Genomic DNA, 18,905 nt, shown 5'->3' with positions numbered 1-18,905 from the left:
GATTTAATTTTGTCTTCATTTCATTGCCTTTGTTTTATTTCTGTTGGTGTTCATTTTACAATCCCTTTTTAAGACTTTCTCCATTTCTGTCAATTGCTCTTTCAAGCTCTTTGCTTCTTCTAACAGAATGAGAATGTTATTGGCAAACATCAACACTTTTATTTCTTCTTGCAGGATTTTAATTCCCTTTCCAAATATCTATTTGGTTTCCTTTGCTGCATAATCAGTGTATGGATTGAACAAAATTGGGTGTAGGCCACAACCTTGTGTTACTCCCTTCTCAATTATACATCCCTTTCAAGACTTTTGAAACTTATAATTGCAGTCTAGTGTCTGTACAGGTTGTAAATAAGGTTTGTGTTATAGCAAGAACAAACACGATTTATGGAACATAGTACTTTATAGAGCCAATGTAAGATACAATGTGTGCGGAGCATTGAACATATTGAATGGACAACAGTGATACAGATTACAGGATAGGCCAAACATTCATTTGCTGTCACTTAAATAATACTGTTTCTTTGGGGTCTCACCAAAGTTCACCAGGGGGCTGACCTAGGTGGCCTCTATAAGCAGGCCTGTGAACTGTATGGATGCGCGATCTCTGAAATTGAGTGCATCATGAGTGGTGGTACATCAGTTTGCCTACTGTGTTTCATTTCTGCTACTTTCAGAATTTCAAACAGTTTGATCCAGTCAGTATTGTTGAAAGCTTTCTCCAAATCTACAAATACAATACATGTATGTTTGCCTTTCTGTACCCTACTACCTTCTAAAATGTTCACATGTTCCTACATTTCTCCAAAACCCAAAGTAATCTTCACTGAGATCAGTTTCTGTGTTTTTCCATTCATCTGTAAATAATTTGTATCAATATTTTGCAACCACAACTCATTAAAGTGATTGTTCAGTAATACATATTCACAACTGTCAGCACCTGCAGTCTTTGCATTTAAATTATTACATTCTTGTTGAAATCTGAGGATATTTCACCTGTCTCATATATCTTGTACATTACGTGGAATGGTTTTGTCTGGCTGGCTCAGCAAGAGATTTCAATAATTCTGAGGGAATGTCTTCTCCAGGAGCCTTGTTTCAACTTAGGTCTGTGAATGCCCTGTCACTTTTTTGCAGTATCATGTCTCCTATCTCCTCTCCATATATCTTCCCTTTACTGTCTATAATGCTGCGCTTAAGTATGCTATATGGTCATGTATGTTAAGATCGCAGGTAATCACACCATGCAGCCATTCACCCTGGTGGGTCCTCGTTACAGAGTAATTTACAAAAAAAATTCAGAATTTTATGTGACCCTCAGTAGTGTTATAAAATGAGTAATGGTATAATTGGTTCCATGATTTGATGGATAGGGTAGAGATTTTTTTAAATTTTTAAATCTTTATCAAAATGATGTTGATCATTATATTATTCAATTAGGTTTAAATGTAATTTTTTAATTTCTTTCTTTTCCTTTGTCACATCTTTTGAGTCACTATATGAATGTTTTCATTTGCTCTAATTGCTTTTTTAATGATATCATTATTTTTCTATTCGAAATTTTTGTAAATGTAAATTTAATTATATAATCTTCTATAATATTTAAATATTTGAAAATGCTGATCTGTCTTTTAAAAACAAAAGATTACATTATATTGGCTGTGCGATGGTGACGAAAATTTATTTTTTGTTACAAGATGTGCTCTTCTTCTTCTTCTTCTTTTTTTGTAATCATCATACAAACATTTAAAATGTAGTATTCATTCATACTGCACTGTGGGCAAAATAACACAGATGAAGATTTAAACAAAAGAAGGGATTATAAGTAAAATGAAATTCAAGCAAAATGAGGAACAGAAATGATGAAAGCAATAACATGAATGAGAAAATAAGAAGATGAAATGGAAAAAATTAATACATAAAATAAATTAAAATGACATCAAGAAAGATTTCAAGCAGAAGAGAATGATAGGAAGAAACAGAGAGCCAATGAAATAGTTGATATGATGATTGAAATGAAGTGACAAAGGAACAGAAATAAAAAATTACATTTAAAGCATTCAATTGAATACAAATAATAATCAAAGTAATTTCAATAAAAATGTAATAATAAAAATAATTTAACACACCTGATGACATTCAAACCCATAATCTTTTGCATGCAAAGTCCTTACCCTGTCCATTAAGCCACACAAGTCCATACAATAATACTTTGTTAACACTGTTGATTGATACTCACAATTCTGAATTGTTTTTTGGCAGTTACTTGCAAGTGAGGGCCCACCAGGGGGAATGGCTGCAGGGTGTGGTATCTGGTTGATGGTTTCAAAAACCCGATCTCACAGTATTTGATGTCCAAACAGTTGCTTTATTTTCTCCTAAGGTCTCTTTACTTTTTCTGTAGGTGGCATCTATATTTCCCATAGTTATGCTTGCTTCTGCGGCCTTGCATATTTTATCTAGCCTTGAGGAAGAAATTAATATTTCCAAAAGCAGAGATTAGTGTTTCCACTTTTACACGTGTCTATCAGCAGTAATGATATTTCACCTGCTGAATGCAAGTGGGTCTACTGGCCAACTCTTCATTCCCTTTGTAGTTTTATAGCTTAAACATTAATTATGATTGTTAAACAATGGAAAGTCCTAGTTGGAATATCAACAGTATTATGGAAATGATCATCATACCTGTCTGCAACGCAATGTATCTTCTTTATTGTGAGTAGCAATTTATCCTTTTCATTATCGTGAATGTTATGTACATGAACAGTTTGTCACAGCTGCAGATCTGCCATAATGTATATTTTGACATATTCTGCATAAATATGGACTCTCCTTAAAAATTGCAACAGGAAATATTGATGAGTGGCATGGATTAATGACAAACAATGTTTCATTTGGTTTTTATGGTGTAGAATAGGATGGGAAAAGTGATCTTTATGACTGTGGCTGGATCTTGGCAGCTGTTTAACTTTATTGCTTTTTATAAGGAAGACACCTCTAGAACAGTTTTCATTAAAGCATAAGATTCTCAAGGTCGAGAAGCATCTGTTGACATAGTGAGGCATGTATTTTAGGGCATTGGGATGTACAAAATAAATCTGTGGATCATTGGTCATCAGACTGCAGTAGCACTAATATGTGTTGAGATGCTATGATAGTAACATGATGCAGAAAGACTAAATGAAATTTAAATTTAAGCTTGTTGTGGGGTGGAAGTATTTCTCAGTTTAATCAAAATTCCAATATTTCTTCCTATGTTCAGTTAGTATAAAGCTCCTACAGAGTTTCAAAGGATGATTGGTATACAAATGGCTTCCAGTGATCAGCTGTCCTGCAGATAAATCATGTATATACTTTATTCAATGTGCCCTCCCAGTTTCAAAAACTATTTACCCACTCTTAGGCTCGACCAGTGTTTGTATGAGAAGTCTGTTTTTCATATATGAGTGAGATATCCAAAAGAAGCATTTTGTTACCTACACTGGTTGATGATTTAAAAACAGATCCACTGATTTAAAGCAATTGTATGTTTATAACTACATATTTTAATCTGCATTGGGTTCAGATTTTGTTTTGATGGGCTACTCTCAAGCTCTGCTATGTACAGGTTTTAAAATTTCCAGGTTCGCATTTACAAGCCCTTCTAAATCCAGATGTTACTTGGAAATATTTACTACGTAACAACAGAGATGATATTTTGGTATGTTGGATTGATTCTTATTATAACAATGGTAACCCTCCAGAAGAATCATTGGATTGTCTACACCAATGGGAAAATGCTATGAAAGATCTTTCATATCAAATGGAGAAAGATAATTTGTGTGTTTTGACTTCTGTTGAAGTAGCAAGAATGTTTGCATCAATGGAGATATCACAGTCTATGATAGACAATATAAGATTAGAAGATGCAATGCAGACAACAAAAGATCTTGTATTGGACCATTTGAGCAGGTTAGTCATAAGTATGAATATTTTCTGAATTAAAGTAATGCCCTACATTTAATTAAACTCTATGAATGAAATCATCCCACTTGGTAAAACTTGTTAATGGATATGTTGTGTTGCCTTGGGATCTGGTATTATAAAAATGTGAATATTCCATTGTCTGTTGCTTCAGTGAACTGCCTAAGAATTACCATCCTTAAATATCTTTAGTAATATATAAACAGGAAATTTTTAACATTGTTTTCAAAAATCTTGAAAAGTTCTTGACTTATTTACTTACCTATTCATTTGAAGTGACTTCACTTACCAATCAGAGTTTAGTGTGCAATAACAATAAAAAGTGCTCAATGCCAGGCATTCAAATTGATTTGTAATCAGAATGTTTTTTTGCATTGTCAGTTGTATGTTGTGCATTCATGAACAGGTAGTTCAGAAAATCAGTTGAAAACCAGCTGATACTCTTACCGCACAATATCCAAAAAACAAAAAATTTTCTGAAGTTTTGTAATTGTATTGTATACAGACATTTAAAGAAACTTAAAAACAATAAAATGAAAATGAAGGAGTCTTTTTCATTTATATTCTATATGTTTTTTTTAACATTTTTGAGTCCCAAACTTTCAAAATGGGCAAAATCACAATTAGGAGCCACAGTTTGTGTGCTGACACAATTTCCAGCGATACCCCAGATTAGGATGTATATCATATGAATTTGCCAATAAAGATGCATTGCTGGGTTTGCTAGTTAGTTATGTTTTGAAAAGAAATACTTCCCTTGTTTTTTGACTGCAGTTGGGACCAATTCAGTATAATGCAACATCTTGCCTGTAAACGGACAAATATTGCTTGAAGGTCAAAGTATGTAATTGTAATAATGTAACAATATTATGAAAACAATAATTGCTACTCATCATGTAGCAGATGCTGATCGCAGATAGGCACAACAAAAAGACTGTCGCAAAATAAGCTTTCGACCAACAAGGCCTTTATCAAAACACACACACACACACACACACACACACACACACACACACACACACACACACGACCACTGTGTCTGTCAGCTTCTTCTAATTTGTTCGCAGGTAGGATTATAAGGTCGGGATCAATTTTTAGGTGGTGGTTTGCAGTTTTTTTTTTTATTTAAGTTTTAGTTTTATTTGCATGTTGAGGGATTTGGGGACTGATGGTGAGGCAAGGTTTGAGGTTAAGAAAGTCTGGAAAGTTAATAGGGGGTGATTTTGGGGGGCAGTGATTGAGTATCACAGTTGGATGGAGGAGTGAAGTGAGTCAGGGAGGGTTCAACATTGGTCTTTGGTTGAGTCTAATTGGCAGTGTTGCTGGTGAAAAAGTGTTTCCACTGTAGGGACCTGGAGGAGGAAAGAAGGTTTTTAACAAGTTCTGCATGACTGAATTTGGGAGTGGGGCAAAAAGTGAGGCCTTTGGAAAGGATTGATACTTGTGCAGGGCTAAGGCTTTTGGAGGAAAGGTTCCTGACTGTGTTTCGGTCTGCTTAGGTTCTGGATTCTGTATGGTGGGGAGAGGTAGATTTTGAGGGTGGGATAAATGTAGAATGTCTGCGAGACAGGATTTGTCGCCTATGAGGGGATGTGAAGGAGGTATTTAGTCATAGTACAGTGAAAGTACTGTGCCTCATCATGGCAATTTACTCAACAAAACTTGCTGCCATTTCAGCCACACACTGTCACACAGGCAAATTCTCCTGAACTTGCACTGCTGTGCCTCACAGGCAGATAATCCATTGTATTCTTTAAGTTCTTTTGCATGACATTTTTAGTTACTTGACTATGCTGCAACTTAAATTATGTTTTAGTGAGTTTGCTTCCAGGAATTTGGATTGAATAAATTTGTTGATAAAGTCACAACTACCAAATTACTTCTTTTTGAGTGTGGTTTCAGCTCATTTCAGTGTAGTTTTCTTTCTTTGTAAACTACTAGTTTACTTGCTCAAAATGTTTTCTGAGTATAGGTATATAATGTATACAGTATAAATTTGGATTTGATTTATTATGGTGACTTCATTGTATCATTATTTTGTGGTTGTTAGCTTGTTTGTGAAGATAGGTAGCTACTCTTTTTACAACTCTTTTCATAAATTACATACAACAAGGAAGTCCTAGCATGTATTAGTTCCTAACTCAGGCTGTTTTTTTAGAGCGCTATAACTGTAAAAATCTCTGCCTGTGTGTCTCATAGAAGCAGACAAATTATGCAGGTGACGGAGTAGATGTTTCCTGAACACTCGGACTCTGTAGGTGACACCAATGATTCATATGTTCCTCTTGCAAAATATGAAAGTTGCAGAAATATTATAAAATGAAATGGATCAGAATATTTTGTTGGGAGAGAATGCAACTATTACCTTTAAAGTCAATGAGCACCACCCAATTGAAAACGTGAGCAATCTCAATTCTGATGATAATGTGCCAGATACGAGAAATTCAGAATGTGAACCTCCAGATTCGCCACATGTTCCAAATTTCTCTGTTGGTTTATCTGAGGACTACTTAAGTGACTCTGTTCATTATTTCAGTATAGTTAAAATATTGTACAAAACTGATAAAACTTGTTTGAGACTGATGAATTTTCTGTCTGAGATTGAATAAAAAATTGAAATCTTTGTTGAATTTCAAGACTTCATTCACTTCAAATTTTCAAATAAATACCAGTATTCAACAGTAGCTTAATACATGTCAGAAGGAAGCAATATGTATAAGCTCCAAAGGCAGATGTTCCATTTCCCTATCTGCCTCCCACGTGAACGTTCCCCAGAACACAATGTAAAATGATATTCCTATGGATGAGGGGCTACCCAAAAAATACTGGAATTACATTGCCATGGACGGAGCTTGTGTAATACACATTTCTACCGCTAGGGGTATGCAGTGCAACTCATATCCAGTTCAGTGATGCCTGTGTTGTTGACCTGGCTTGCTCTGTTCATCTGCAGTGATTGTTCTTGCTAGTGCTGTTTTTTTCTTGTTTTGTTTTTTATGAAGGAAAGTTTAAGTGAATATTGTGCAGCTGTAAAGTTTTGTTTTCTACTCAGTAAAATGATGAAAACAGCTTACCAAGATGAAGCTGCAGGAAAAACTCAAGTGTACGAGTGGTTCGCTTGATTTAAAAATGGTGACATGGCGACTGATGACGCACGTTGTTCTGGATGTCCACCAACTGTCTGAATCAATGAAAATATGTAAAAAATTTTGAGAGCTTGTGCTCACAGACCGTCAACCAATTGATCAACACCCCCTGCGGGTTCGGGGGTTAGAATAGGCCCGCGGTATTCCTGCCTGTCGTAAGAGGCGACTAAAAGGAGTCTCCAACGTTTCGGCCTTATGTGATGGTCCCCTCTCGGGTTTGACCTCCATCTTTCTAAATTATTCCGAAGAGCGAGCCAATTGGGGAAGGGCACCTTACATGGTGCACTGTATCCTTCGTGCAATTAGACCTATAGCCGTCTTTCTCGTCGTTGCAATGGTGTCCCGCTCGTTTTCGATCTCTTGGGCGATTACCACGCTGCACTCTGCAGTATTTCTTTTAACTGTGACGACGACCTTGGCCATTTTTGCACCTAAGATCCAGCACGGTAGCCAGTCCGTTGTGGTGGGGTCGCCATGTACCCTCTTGGTTGTAGCCCCCTGACAACACAGGGATCGCTCTACTGATGCCTGCGCCGTTCACTCCCCACGTATGCCAAGGAGTAGATGCCATCTCCCTGGGGCATCAGGACTCCCGGCAATGGCCATCCTGCCAGGTGGCCTTTGCTGTGGCTGGGTGGCGCCCGTGGGGAGGGCCCTTGGTCGGAGTAGGTGGCATCAGGGCGGATGACCCGCAATGAAGCGTGGTACATCATCTCTCGCTGGCGGCCAGCCGCCAGCAGTCTCTAAGCGTTCTCGGGCTCAATTTAATGCTGAAAAGTACAATCCAAAAACGTTCCCCTCTCTGGCCACGCCGTGGGAGGAACGTAAATCTCAGGATGGCAGTAGCACTTATTCGCCCCGATTCTTAGTTTGTACGAGAGCTGATGGGGAGTCTTTTCTCTCAACAAAGCCTCAGTTCTTCGTCGAGCATTTAGAGGACAAGTTTGGGGAGGTGGAGGGCTTGTCAAAAATGCGCTCTGGATCGGTCCTGATCCAAACGGCATCCTCTGCCCAGTCACGACGGTTACTTGCTTGTGACAAGTTGGGGGATGTTGCTGTTACGATCACACCGCATAAGAGTTTAAATATGGTCCAGGGAGTTATTTACCATAAGGACCTTCTTTTGCAGTCTGATGACGAGCTGCGCGCCAACTTAGAGCGCAGAGGTGTACATTTCGTCCGGCGCGTTCATCGGGGTCCGAAGGAAAATCAGATAGCTACCGGTGCCTTCATCTTGGCCTTCGAGGGTGATACGTTACCGGAAAAGGTCAAGGTGATGGTCTACCGATGTGACGTCAGGCCCTATATTCCTCCCCCGATGCGGTGCTTCAAGTGCTGGAAGTTTGGCCATATGTCTTCCCGCTGCACTTCCAGCCTCACATGTCGAGATTGCGGACGCCCGTCTCATCCCGATACTCCATGTGCCCCGCCTCCCATCTATGTCAACTGCGGGGAGCACCATTCACCTTGCTCGCCAGACTGCAGAATCTTCCAGAAAGAACGCAAAATCATGGAATATAAGACCCTGGACCGACTGACTTATACTGAGGCCAAGCGGAAATACGACCGATTACATCCCGTGCGAATGACGTCATCCTACGCCGCCGCTACAACACCTGTGCTCGCCCCATCAGTTTCACGAATTCCAGCCAGCTCGATAACCAGTAAGACTCCTCCTGCCCCCTTGCCAGTGGGGGGCTTTACCCACCGGGTTGCTCCTGCGCCACCTACCTCAGGGGCAACACCATCCCCCCCATCAGGGACGTCCGTCCCTGCTTCTAAGCCGGAGAAGTGTCCAACTTCTTCGGCTTCTCACGCTCGCAAGGGGTCCCTCGGGTCCCTCCCTTCCCAGGTTTCCACCAGTGGGAAGGCTGACGACCGCCAGTGGCGTAAGTGCCCGCAATCAGCTGGTCGACGGGCATCACGATCCTCCTCAGTCCCGGAGACTGAATCGGTGAAGCCCTCCCAGCCAGTTAAACCCAAGGAGCAGCGTGAGAAATCAAAGAAGAAGAGCTCTAAGCCCAAGGAACTCGCGGTGGCAGCCACCCCACCGCCACCTTACAGCTCTGCGACTGAGGACGAGGTGGAGATCCTGGCGTCCGCTGAGGACCTAGAAATCGCCGGTCCCTCAGACGCCATGGATAACACTAGCACGGGTGCTCAATCGGAGGCAGCAGGTGACCCAGCGGCGTAATCTGCCTTCCCCGTCCCGTCACGCCTTTCTCAGCCATGGACAATACCATCCTCCAGTGGAACTGCAGCGGTTTCTTCCACCATCTCGCTGAGCTCCGCCAACTTATTAGCTGTCATCCTTTCCTTTTCATTGCTCTGCAGGAAACTTGGTTTCCGGCAATGCGAACCCCCGCCCTCCGTGGCTATAGGGGTTATTATAAGAACCGAGCAGCTTATGAAAGGGTGTCTGGTGGCGTCTGCATATATGTCCTTTACACTCTGCACAGCGAGTCTATCCCTCTCCAGACGCCTTTAGAGGCTGTCGCTGTACGCGTGTGGACGCCACAGGCTATTACCGTCTGCAGTCTTTACCTTCCACCGGATGGTGATGTCTCGCAGCATGTCCTGGCTGCACTGGTCGCCCAATTGCCGCCACCTTTATTGCTATTGGGCGACTTCAACGCTCATAACCCTCTGTGGGGTGGGTCAGTGGCAACAGGTCGAGGCGCCATCGTTGAGCATTTATTGTCGCAGCTCGATCTCTCGCTGTTAAATGATGGTGCCTTCACACACTTCAGTGTGGCGCATGGCACCTACTCCGCCATTGACCTTTCAATCTGTAGCCATAGCCTCTTACCGTCTGTCCAATGGAGTGTGCATGACGACCTGTGTGGTAGTGACCATTTTCCGATCATTTTGTCACTACCACAGCGCCACTCTTCTGGGCGCCCTAGCAGATGGGCTATGAATAAGGCTGACTGGGACTTGTTCTCCTCCACTGCCGCTTTTGAGCCTCTCTCTACCGATGACACTGATGCGGTGGTTCAATCGGTCACCACCGGCATCGTTACTGCCGCCGAATCTGCCATTCCTCATTCCTGTGGGTCCCCTCGGCGGAAGGCTGTGCCTTGGTGGTCGCCTGAGATCGCTGAAGCGATTAAAGATCGCCGGCGGGCGCTCCAGCGTCACAAGCGACATCCCTCCTTAGCCCACCTTATCGCCTTCAAACGGCTGTGTGCGCGGGCCCGCCTCCTTATCCGCCAGGGCAAGAAGGAGTGCTGGGAGCGGTATGTGTCCACGATTGGCCTCCATGTCACTCCCTCGCAGGTCTGGGCCAAGATTCGACGCGTCTACGGCTATCGGACCCCTGCCAGCGTCCCTGCGCTCTCACTGAATGGAGCCGTTTGTACAGACTCCGACGTCATTGCAAATCGCTTAGCAGAGCTTTTTGCTATGAGTTCCGCTTCTGCGAATTACCCCCAGGCCTTCCGCTCCATTAAAGAGCGGATGGAACGTCGGAGCCTTTCGTTTCGCACCAACCACCTGGAATCTTACAATGCTCCATTCAGTGAGTGGGAATTTCGCAGTGCCCTCGCTGCTTGCCCTGATACCGCTCCTGGGCCAGATGGCATCCACTGCCAGATGCTGAAACACCTTTCAGTGGACTGCCAGCGGCGCCTTCTCGATCTTTACAACCGTCTTTGGGTCGAGGGGGAGTTTCCGTCGCAATGGCGGGAAGGCATTGTCATCCCCGTTTTGAAACCTGGAAAGAACCCTCTGGAGGTGGACAGCTACCGTCCCATTAGCCTCACCAACGTTCTTTGCAAGTTGCTTGAATGGATGGTGAGCCGGCGCTTGAATTGGGTACTGGAGTCTCGGGGCCTTCTGGCTCCATCTCAGGGTGGGTTCCGTAAAGGCCGCTCCGCCGCCGACAATCTGGTGAGCCTGGAGTCGGCCATCCGTACTGCCTTTTCCCGCCGTCAGCACCTGGTCGCTGTCTTTTTCGACATGCGGAAGGCGTACGACACGACGTGGCGTCATGACATTCTTTCTACGCTTCATGGATGGGGTCTTCGGGGTCCTCTGCCGATTTTTATCCGCAATTTTCTGTCGTGTCGTACCTTCCGCGTGCAAGTCGCTGCCTCGTATAGTTCCTCCCACGTCCAGGAGAACAGTGTGCCACAGGGTTCCGTTTTAAGTGTCAGTCTGTTTTTACTAGCCATTAACGGTCTTGCTGCGGCTGTGGGAAACTCTGTCTCCGCTTCCCTGTATGCTGACGACTTCTGCCTTTATTACAGCTCTCCCGGCATTGCAGCTGTTGAACGTCAGCTACAGGGCGCTATCCGTAGGGCGCAGTCTTGGGCTGTAGCGCATGGGTTTCAGTTTTCGGCAGCCAAGACCTGCGTTATGCATTTCTGCCGGCGACGTACTGTCCACCCGGAGCCGCAGCTTTCTCTTAACGGCGAACTTCTTTCGGTGGTGGAATCACACAGGTTTTTGGGGGTGGTTTTCGATGCCCGATTGACTTGGCTGCCTCATATCCGGCAGCTCAAACAGACGTGTTGGCGGCATCTCAATGCACTGCGATGTTTGAGCCACACCCGCTGGGGAGCCGACCGCTCTACCCTGTTACGGCTCTACCAGGCGTTAATCCAGTCCCGTCTGGATTTTGGGTGCCTGGCATATGGCTCCGCATCCCCGTCTGCGTTGCGGGTGCTGGACCCAATTCTCCACAGCGGGATACGCCTTGCCACTGGTGCTTTCCGCACCAGCCCTGTGGACAGCTTACTCGTGGAGGCAGGTGTCCCTCCACTGCGGTTCCGGCGCCAACGTTTGCTGGCCGCTTATGCTGCCCATGTTCTAAGCTCGCCCGGGCATCCTAACTATCGTCTCCTGTTCCCGCAGTCAGTCGTCCGTCTGCCGGAACGTCGGCCCCGGTCGGGTTGTCCGATCGCTATACACGTCAAGGAGCTTCTCTCCGGGCTTGGGCTTGTCCCTGTTCCACCTCCTTTCCGGGCACCTCTGCGTACACCCCCGTGGTGCGTTCCTCGCCCTTGCCTTCGGCTAGACTTGGCACAGGGCTCGAAGGACTCAGTCCCTCCAGAGGCCTTCCGCCGCCGCTTTTATTCCATCCTGGCCACGTATCAGGGCTCTGGCATTGTTTACACCGACGGCTCGATGGTTGCTGGTCGAGTCGGGTATGCGCTCACTCTAGGGGACCATTCCGAACAACGTTCCTTACCGGCTGGCTGCAGCGTTTACACTGCTGAGCTGGTCGCCATCTTTCGAGCCCTAGAGTATATCCGCTCCTGCTCAGGTGAGTCCTTCGTTATCTGTAGCGATTCCCTGAGCAGTTTACGAGCACTCGACCAGTGTTTTCCTCGTTCCCGTCTGGTGATGGCTATCCATGAGTCCCTGCATACTCTTGCGCGTTGCGGCCGCTCTGCGGTCTTCGTGTGGACCCCAGGCCATGTTGGGATCCCCGGCAACGAGAATGTTGACCGGCTGGCGAAAGAGGCGACTAGTGCACCATCTCTGGACGTTGGCGTCCCGGAGACAGATTTGCAAGCGTTCCTACGCCGCAAAATTCTGGACCTTTGGGACACTGAATGGCGCGCCCTGCCTTCACGCAACAAACTTCGGGCCATCAAGGGGGCTACCGGTGTGTGGCGCTCCTCCTTGCGGGTCTCTCACAAGGAGTCTGTTGTCCTCTGCCGGCTGCGTATTGGGCACACTCGGCTTACGCACGGCCACTTATTGCGCCGTGAGGATGCGCCTCTATGTCGCTGCGGCTCCGTTTTATCCGTGGTTCATGTTTTATTGGAGTGTCCGTTTTTAGCTGCGCTCAGGCAGTCGTTCGCACTGCCTGACTCGCTCCCTGCCCTTTTAACAGATGACCCGGCTATGGCTGACTTAGTTTTACGTTTTATTCGGGCAGGGGGTTTTTATTCTTTAATCTGAGTGTTTCTGTTTTTATCTTATTGTTTTGTGTTGATTCTGGCCTTCGGCCTCCGGTTTTAAACTGATTTTTTAATGTGTTTCAAGTGGTTGGCTTTTCCTTTTTTATTTCTCTGGTCGGCCAACCACCGTCACACTCTGTGTGCTTTTGGTTCGTTTTGTCTGGTCTTTGTCTCAGTTTCTCTCGTTCCGTGTCGTCTGTGCTCTATTGTTACTCGTTTTTTATTCTCTGTGGGTGTTTTTTTAGTACTTGGACAAAGGGACCGATGACCGTGGCAGTCTGGTCCCTTTAATCCCCCAAACCATCCATCCATCCAATTGATCAACAGGTCAGAGATTAGTGGGTTATATTGGAGCTAAGTTCAGCAAATTTCGAAGACTTGGGATTGAAAAAGGTTGCTGCGAAGTTTGTTCTTTGGTTTCTGACTGTCAATCAAAAGGAATGACGAGTTAAAACATGTCATACTTTGAAACAACAGCTTGAAACTGATCTAGATTTTCTATGAAAGCTCATTATTGGTGCTATGGCTATGACCCAGAAACAAAGCAGCAGTCAAGCCAGTGGAAGACGTCATTGTCACCCCATCCAAAAAAATGTCGTCGAGTCGAATTGAACATCAAAACAATGCTGATTAGCTTGTTCGATGCCAAGGGCGTAGTTCATTCAGAGTTTGTTCCACCAGGTGAAACTGTTAATCAGATCATTTACTTGGAAGTTTTAAGAAGATTCCACTATAGTATTCATCAAGAGAGACCCGATTTGTGGCAGACAGGAGACTGGTTCTTCCACCATGACAACCCACCTGCACTCACAGCCACTTCTGTTAGACAGTTTGTGGCTAAAAATGGCATGGTTCCACTGCACCACGTACATTACTCACCTGATCTGGCTCCATGCAACTTTTTCTTATTTCCACACATGAAAAGGGGCATGAAAGGACACTGATTTGACAACATTGAAGAAATCGAAATGAAGCTCCATGCTTCTTGACAGAGCATAGGGGAATGATGCGGGAGACCTGCACAGCCGTACTCGGCAAGGTCCTAATGGAGGTGGTTTGCCATTGCCTTCTTCCGACCACAATGGGGATGAATGATGATGATGATGATGATGTAGATGACACAACAACACCCAGTCATCTCGGGGCAGGTGAAAATCCCTGTCCTCACTGGGAATCGAACCTGGGACCCTGTGCTCGGGAAGTGAGAAAAAAAAAGAAGCAAGGGAGAAGCTTTCAGCTATTTCTAAAAATGACTACAAAAAAGCTTCAAACAGTGGAAGCACTGGTGGGACAAATGTGTTAGTATTAATGGAGACTATTTTGAAGGGGATAAGGTTGTTTTGCAAACAGTTTGACAATATATAGCTTTTAAAAAATAATTCTGGTTCTTTTTTGGTAACCCCTCATAAGTGTTTAATAGGAAACATTTCCTGATATTTTACAAAATTATATTTGTTTGCTCACTAATCTGTTTTCTGTTTCTTAGGCCATCTTCAGGTGACAACTGAATGTTGCAAACACAGATAAAATGACATGTGACATAAACAGACATTAAATGAGACTATATGGCTCCAGACACCTTTTCAAGTCTCTGCCTGATGAGCAGGAGACCCAGGTTCAAATCCTGACATTGGTACAAATTATCATTCTTCACTTCGGTCTTCATACATACACTAAATAGATATTTTTTACACAACACACAAAAATGATGACATGCAGAGTATCTAAGCAGGAAAGCATTACTTTTTTATGTAGAAATAGTTCCATTAATTAAAAGAAAAATCTTTTTTTATGAAGAGACACATTTAACAACTAATGAACAATAATGTGATTTTGAAATTTCAACCTATTATTTGTAAGCAAAACTTATTTATCAAAGGGGAAAAACAAAATTGAATTCGGTCATTTAATACTAAGTGGCATTCTGTGGCTTTTGTGTGTCAATTTCTAGCAGACTCATCTTCCTACTTTTCTTAACAGAGTGGAAGCCACATTCTCCAAGATATGAGTCATTATCTGTTAAAAGATGATAGGCAAAGGTTGAATCTTTCTTCCTCCAACATTTCTCATGTTCAGATAACTTTATTACCAAAGCTCTGCCTGACTGACCAATATAATTTTTCTCAGTGCTTGCATGTGATTTTATACACACCACTCTGTGCCAGGGGTTGCAGTTTATCTTTACTATTGGATAAAATTCTTGATATGCTGTTGATATTGTTAAATTCAGTTTTGTGGTTGTGAGACTTTAATCTTTCATGAGATTATTTGAAATTTTGCTAGTAAATGGGATGATGCACCGGTGTTTGTAACTACTGACTGCTTCTTGTTGGCCAGCATATGGGAGTGGTGTAATTTTATGCATTTTCTTTTGTCATTGTATACTATCGGTCAGGAAAAAGCTATAGCTATTACAGGAAGTGATATGTCTGATGGTGTGTAGTTCTATTTGAAAGGAAGATTCAGATATTTAATAGATTTTAGGTGATGCACCATTGAATAGAAAGCTGCATGTTTGGGATTATGTGGTTGCTGGGAGCTTTCAGGGGTACTGTATCTGTAGCTACAGTTTTTCTGCAAATACTAGATAAGTGTGTCCTTGTGCTAAAGTCTATAATAAGGTCAAAGAAATTTATAGAAGAGCCTCCCAGCTCCATTTTGAACTGAATTTTCTTATGTTGAGAGTTTAAATGTTGTAGTAATGTATTTAACAGAGTAGTCGCACAGGTCTGCAACCACAGATCATCATCATCGTCATCATCATCATTATCATTATTCTCATTCTCATATCTCAACCAGTACTTAAAATTTGTTTCAAATTATCCATGAAAATATCAGACAGTATAAGACTAAGAGGGAACCTGTTGCTATGCTGTCAGACTTGGCTATAATGTGTATTTTCTGTGTATGTGATGTCTATGGAAGTTGCTCATCATTTATATATGTTATTTATCATGTAAATCATCCATGTAACATGAAACTAATTACAATGAATTTCTTTTAGTATCTTTTCCTGTATAGACCACATCCTGTTCCACTTTTTTTTATCAGATCCTTAAAACATTGTGTACTGAATTCACAAATAAACCTCAATTTTTTGTGTGAACATTCCCATAAATGTGTGATGATGTAATGTTCATTTTCATTAGTTGTCCATGATAGCACACCAACAGTGAACACTGACTTTGAAACTGCTATCAGTCAGGATCCTTCTATCTTGCTGTACTTGAATTAGAAAATTCACTGGTGAAATCAGATTGTATGAACCAAACAATCGTTCCAACTTTCTTTCTTGTTTATATGTTTTTAGAAATATATATTGAAATGCCAACAAAGTATTAACTGTTTGTTTATGTGTCACAAGGAGCTCATCAGTAAATCTAAATTTGTTATAAATTATGGAACGTTTCCAGTGGGAATCAGTAGACTGTTAAAGTTGTCAAAGAAGTATCTTGCAGTAGCATCTTCCAAGCACATGCTCTGCTCACTGCTTGTTGCAGTATTTTTTATTTTGCTTTCAGCTTCCACATTCGTAGCAACTATTTTTTCATATTGGCTCTGACTGGGAATCAACTGATGTGTACAACAGATTTGCTAGACTTCATTTACCCTTACAGTTGTATTCAACATCTGTAATGCAAAGAAATATCATCAAACATGAAAACATTCCATTACAGCTTGTTATCCTCTTCCATACAAATTGTGGTCTGTGCTTCAGACATGATTTACAAGAAATGGTGCCCAGACAGTGCAAGTTTGGAGCATTCTCTTCTTAAGGATATACAGTGCTAGAGTTTTCTATTGATGTAATTGATGAATAATCACAAATACGCAATGACAGTGTCTGTGCTTAGGAAAATCATTATGAATAATGATCCATGATTCATTCTTTATGTAGAATTTTGTGCCAGTTTATTGACTTTGTGACAGCCTAAATAACTCTTTCAGCTAATATTGTACCTTCATCTAATACACATTTATAATTTTATGTGCAAACATTTTTACAGGTTTGGAGTCTTCGATAGTCATGAAAAAACTAGAATTTCCAGCATACTCAGAAGATTTGCCAGGGCATCATCATTACACAGGCTGAAGGATATTCTAAATGCACCAACAGCTAATATAAGTCTGCAAAGTGTTCACCAGCTATTGACAGAGCTCATACTCAAGCATAAATTATACAATTTGCCATATGTGTGTTTGGAAGACAGTAAATACACGGAAGAACAAATTCAGGAACTGTGTGAAACATTTCCTGATAGTGAAAGTACCGAGTTACATTGGTTTAAATTGTGGCTGGCATTCAGAGATTTCAATCCTAATACTACAGATGCAGCATTCATTTATAATCTAATACTTAAAACCATACAGTACTTAGGGGATAACAATGTAGAAACATTTTTAAAACAACATCCACTTGTTGTTATTGCATTGATAATGTTCAGTGGTGAGAGTCTCTCAGCTGTATATGAGCAAGGGGAGCTAGAAAACTCACCTGTAACAAAAGAAATCTTTCAGTCAACCTTGCAGAAGTTACCTCTTTTAGAAATGTCTCTGATGTCTCAAAGAAAAACTGATGAAGTGCCAGATATCACAGTGTATGAATTACTGCAGAACTGTACACCATTTGATAGCCAGAAATTTTTTTCTTGGCAGCAGTAAGTATTTTTCTCAGCACTTCCTGCACTTTTTCTGTAGAATGTATTTCTCATTGTATGTGCTGAGTTCTCCAGTACTCTATCTTCAACTCAAATGTGCATTAAAAATTGCACTGGGTTTGATTTGTCCATGTTTTGCTGAACATTAGTAATTTCTCATGTGTAATGTAAGGAACTACTTCCAATTTGTACAATTTATCATAGACTCATAGACCTTTAAATCTCTTCATATTTGCCGTACAATACCCATTATTGCAATTCCAACCTTTTGGTCATTTCCAAGTTACAGCTGCAATTGTCTGACACACAGGAATGTGTTTGCACTGTTTGGTTGTATTGTGGTGTGATGTTTGCATGCGTTCCACATTTGACATCCCACCTAATAAGTAAGATAATACAAGACATGTTCATTATAGATTATAAAACGTTATACTCTTAAACAAGTGTAAGGATGGTGCTTTTAACATAGTAGTACAGTGCTCATGCTTTTATATTTGGCACATACAAATTTGTTTGAACTGTGTGGTTCCTTGTGGCATGACACCTACACAGAGCCCCCATTTTACATAAAATACATACATACATACAATATGTGACATACACTAAAGTGACAAAGGTCATGGGATAATGATATACACATAAACAGATGGCAGCACTATCCCATACACAAGGTGTAAATGGACAGTACATTGGCGGAGATGTCATTTGTACTCAGCTGATTCACATGTGTAGTTTTCCAACGTGATTATGGCCACAATATGGGAACTGACAGACTTTGAAAACAGAATGGTAATTGGTGCTAGATGCATCATACATTCCGTTTCGGAAATTATTAGGGAATTCAATGTTCTGAGATCTGTCAACAGTGTGCTGAGAATACCAAATTTCAGGCGTTCACTCTCGCCACAGACAACACAGTGGATGATGATTGCCTTCACTTAATGACCGAGAGCAGCACTGTTTACTAGAGTTGTCAGTGCTAATAGACAATTGTGGAATTGTGGTTTATTCATCTCACGACATACATTTGCAGTCTATTTTGTTTGCTTACAGGAGACATGTCAAAAATTTGTAATACAATTACAAGCAACACTGCATGAAATACCCACAGAATTCAATGTGGGATGTACGATGAACATATCTGTTAGGATAGTGGAGTGGTGGCAGCAAATGACCAATGCTAATTCCTTAACTAACAGCACGATATTAGTTACAGCACTTCGCATGGG

At 42.1% G+C, this 18,905-nt stretch overlaps 1 protein-coding gene across 1 annotated transcript in view; it reads left to right on the top strand.

The window, feature by feature from the left end:
* LOC126483618 (spatacsin) overlaps positions 1 to 18,905 on the top strand; it is a 410,710-nt gene that overhangs the window by 150,270 nt on the left and 241,535 nt on the right. Inside the window, exons 12-13 of the mRNA XM_050106663.1 lie at positions 3,621 to 3,948; positions 17,026 to 17,676. Coding sequence (XP_049962620.1) covers positions 3,621 to 3,948; positions 17,026 to 17,676 — 979 coding nt within the window. The remainder of the gene's footprint in view (positions 1 to 3,620; positions 3,949 to 17,025; positions 17,677 to 18,905) is intronic.

The sequence above is a fragment of the Schistocerca serialis genome, chromosome 6 (assembly GCF_023864345.2).
Source record: "Schistocerca serialis cubense isolate TAMUIC-IGC-003099 chromosome 6, iqSchSeri2.2, whole genome shotgun sequence".
Taxonomy (NCBI): Eukaryota; Metazoa; Arthropoda; class Insecta; order Orthoptera; family Acrididae; genus Schistocerca; species Schistocerca serialis.
Note: the sequence above shows the minus strand (reverse complement) of the source record. Positions and strands in the feature narration are given on the sequence as shown.